The sequence below is a fragment of the Tachysurus fulvidraco genome, chromosome 24 (assembly GCF_022655615.1).
Source record: "Tachysurus fulvidraco isolate hzauxx_2018 chromosome 24, HZAU_PFXX_2.0, whole genome shotgun sequence".
In the NCBI taxonomy this organism is placed as follows: Eukaryota; Metazoa; Chordata; class Actinopteri; order Siluriformes; family Bagridae; genus Tachysurus; species Tachysurus fulvidraco.
Genome location: NC_062541.1, coordinates 7,720,544 through 7,724,241, shown reverse-complemented (window position 1 = coordinate 7,724,241; position 3,698 = coordinate 7,720,544). Strand labels below are relative to the sequence as shown.

General features: G+C 39.0%; 1 protein-coding gene across 2 annotated transcripts in view; it reads right to left on the bottom strand.

The window, feature by feature from the left end:
* Window positions 1-3,698, bottom strand: part of azin1b (antizyme inhibitor 1b) — a 7,509-nt gene continuing 3,811 nt past the window's right edge. Inside the window, exons 4-12 of one of the 2 annotated variants that reach the window (XM_027175837.2) lie at window positions 3,591-3,698; window positions 3,314-3,486; window positions 3,077-3,205; window positions 2,903-2,984; window positions 2,720-2,794; window positions 2,464-2,617; window positions 1,429-1,541; window positions 1,099-1,316; window positions 1-1,000 (exon numbers count right to left, since the gene is read on the bottom strand). The exon at window positions 3,591-3,698 is cut by the window's right edge and continues 66 nt beyond it. In XM_027175837.2, the coding sequence (XP_027031638.1) occupies window positions 925-1,000; window positions 1,099-1,316; window positions 1,429-1,541; window positions 2,464-2,617; window positions 2,720-2,794; window positions 2,903-2,984; window positions 3,077-3,205; window positions 3,314-3,486; window positions 3,591-3,698 (1,128 nt within the window). In that variant the 3' untranslated portion in view covers window positions 1-924. Of the gene's footprint in view, window positions 1,001-1,098; window positions 1,317-1,428; window positions 1,542-2,451; window positions 2,618-2,719; window positions 2,795-2,902; window positions 2,985-3,076; window positions 3,206-3,313; window positions 3,487-3,590 lie in introns of both variants that reach the window. The other variant, XM_027175836.2, reaches the window with a different exon arrangement.

Here is a 3,698-nt window from a genome sequence, read left to right as displayed (position 1 = left end):
TGAAGTCACAATGATGTTTTTAATTGAATAAATGATTGATTTTGGTACCAAATGCAATGTAAGGACATGACCAAATCTTAAATAGTTATTTATAATAAAACGCATCAATGTATAGAAATTTTTGCCAGTACGTGGAGCATAGGTTTAAGTAATCTTGCTTGAGATCACCTTCCCAGTCACAGAAGTTCCTTTAATGTAAAACGTACATATATCTATGGTATTTACACAAAAGGGCAGGTGCCTAACAATACCGTTCTCACTATGAGTCTTCTGAAGAAGTCACAAACTTGATCATGGCACACAACCAAGGAACAGCTCGAAATACACACCAATACTTGGAATTAGTGCCACAAGCATTGTATTGGAAATAGAACAAAATGAGTTTAGTCGTACTCCACAGTTCTATAAACTCATATTTAACAGTGAGGGGTACGCACTAATACGACAAATTAATATCTAAATGTCACTGTGTTGATCTACACACAGGGCTGCAGCACACTTGATTCTATCCTCTAAAATAACTCATTAAAATCACATTTGATTTTAATATACACAAGTGCATAATGGTGCAACAGACAACTCATTTACAAGACTGTCAGCAGGTAATCAGTAAATAATTAAATTAATTAAACACTTATGTAAACGATTTTTTTGATAAACAAACTTAAAAGACAGAATTCCATCTCCACAGTCGTCCATTTTGTTGCATATGTTATTACTAAATATGAGGCTTTTTGACTCTTCTGTTTGTCTGACCGATAAATTGTGAGAACCTAAGACAAGAACAATTATTTTGTGATCCCAAATGCCACTGGTCGTCACATTTCCTTAGTAGCTAAGCATTAACTGTTCTGTTTTTGGCTGATGGTTTATCGCTGCAGAGGCCATTCAAATGCCCAGGTCAGGGGTTGGAGCCAGGGTTTTCTACAAGCCATACGGGACCAATGAAAAGTTCTTCATGGTGTTGTCTAGTGAGATTCCAGCCTCCTGAATCTCAAAACTGAGGGATACAAGACAAGGTAAGACTACAGACAAAAAAGCTTAATATTTATATCTTTAACACACGGAAGACATTTTAATAGTAATATTATTAATTACCAGGAGCTTTCAGAAATGGTATAATACATAGGTGGTTTTTCTGAGTCACTGATGACCGCCGTCTCCTCATGACCACTGGCCCCCATGTTTTTAAAGATAAGCCAGTCTCCCACTGAGAGCTCAGGAAGAAAGCAGTGCTCTACCACCTGGTCCAAAGCGTCACATGACGGCCCCCACAGACTACTGGAGAACACCGGCTCGTCTGCCAAGAGGGACATCTGCAAACAAGAATCATCCACAGCTCAAATGACCAGCATATAAAAAAAACAGCTCACATTGACTCACTTTGAATTCTCTTTCATGTATTTAGATTTGTGTCAGGTTCTCTACCTTGTGAACTATGGGGGATGGAATGATGTTTCCCAACAGTTTGCCAACGAAAGATCCGAACACACCATCGCTCAAATAGTACAAAAATTCCGGTTCGGCGCTTGGAGTCAGCTCTGTTGAGGGTTAAAAGTGACACAGATGAGCAGCTTGCAGGCTATGAGGCCAAATTCTTGATCGATTATCTGATACTTCAATATTAATTGATTGGATTCAATGACCAGTTGGGAATTTTGTCCTCTGCTTTGTGACATGCATGAACTCCAATCTACCATAGTTACTTAATAATCCACTTATTACTGAAATCACAAAGCACGGTGTACCAGCAAAAACATACTTAAGAAACTAAAACAGCTCTAGATGAGGCTTTGCATCATAGTTGTTCTACTGTTTTCCTTATTTACTGTTAATTGTAGTATTTAAGCATTGACGGCAATTATTTTAAGCTTACGTATTACAGAATATACATTAGCTCAAATTTCTCATTCTCTGCATTGACTTTCTCTCCTTTTCAATTTTCTATTTAATAACGCTGACTGTTATGTGAATTCACAGCTATATTAATATATTGAAGCAGGGAAACTGCAACACTAATAACTACCATACTCCTTGGGTAATTTATTAAATATTAGAAATGACTACTTTATTTAAAGAAACTACAGGGTGTCCCAAAAATCTCCAGACATAGAGAAAAATTAACACCTTTTTGGAATATGTACATATGTAACGTTTGGGAACGTTTTTAACAAAAGAAGTTGTATTGGATCAGAAAGCTGGTGAAAGGTTGCTATGGACATAACAGGAAACATGCGACACAACACTGTTCCCAAACTAGGAGCCAATGTAGGGTGTCATGTCTTTTTAAACACAATCAAGATGTTGGCGAAATAAAGCTAGAGTTTGCTGTAAAGGAGTTTTCACTGAGACTGCATACTAATGTAGGTCTGTAATCTGGCACAATGGAAGTGATGGTGTCCTCACCACCATCAAAGTATATCATGTCAGTTGCTTTGTTAAAGAACTCACCTTTAGACTCACCATGGAGATCTTTTGCTACCAGTTTCTTGCCAAGGACATTTACAACCAGGGTGAAAGAGGAAGACACGTAAAAGATTCCTGGCTCAGCAACCACTCGCACTCCAGACATAACAGGAAAATAGGCCTCTAGCAAAGGTCTAATAGCAGCATGGGTCTGTTCAAGAGAGCAAAAGGACTATCAGTACATTGGCACTTAATTGATGTTAAATCATGATAGAAAATACAGCTATTTAAACAGATGTATGATATCAATCACCTGTTTCAACTGATACTCAGAGCCACTGAATCCACTCCCAATATCCAAAATCTCCATATTAAACCCAAGCTCCTCCTGTAAGAGAACAGATTAGGATGAACTCCAATATTTAAAAAAATAATTAATTTAATGAACACACGGTATTAAAAAAAAGGGGGTTCTAGTATTTATTTGTCCACCCACCCCCATATCAAACACACAGCGGGCATCAGACAGAGCATGGGCATACACTTGAGGGTCTTTGCATGATGCTGGTACCTGGAACCTGTAGAATTATAAAGACCCTGATTCAAGATTCACATGATACTCTGGGTTATTATAGATGCTATGCTTGCCCTAAAAAGTGTAAAGACTTACACGACTCCAACCACATCCACGCTTAGCTCTTTGGCAGCTTCTAAAAGATGCCTACAACTCTTCAGCGAGCATCCAAACACCATGCTTGCCTCCTCTGTCTGAGCCTCGGTGCATAACTGCAAAAGCAGCCTATCAAGAGAGATGATCGTATTATACAGAATAGCGAACATTAATCGAAGATCAAGACATTTAGTATGAAAATCCCAAATAAATGTTTGTTAGCAAGTGGGAACTGACTTGGCATTTGGGTGAGCACGGGAGATTTTTCCGAGCTCAGCCTCGTTATCGCACACCAGGTAGTTAACGCCGTTTTTGGCAGCATGTTTGATGTGTGACTGTTGTTTGCAAACACCAGACAGGATTATGTTCTCGGGGGAGACATCATGGTTGAGTACCATTGAGACTTCAGCCTGGAAAATGTTCAGGGGAGAATGGAGTTAGACAAAACACAGAGTTCAGCTCCTGAGATCATGCAAATAAATCAGAATGGGATAGTAAAGCAAGAAAACGTCACCTTATTTGCACACACAAAACCAACTCCAAGTGCAGCCAGAATCTCGATGACTGCAGGGCTGCTGTTACATTTGACAGGGTAGAATGGTCGAACTAGGGGTAGGGTGCT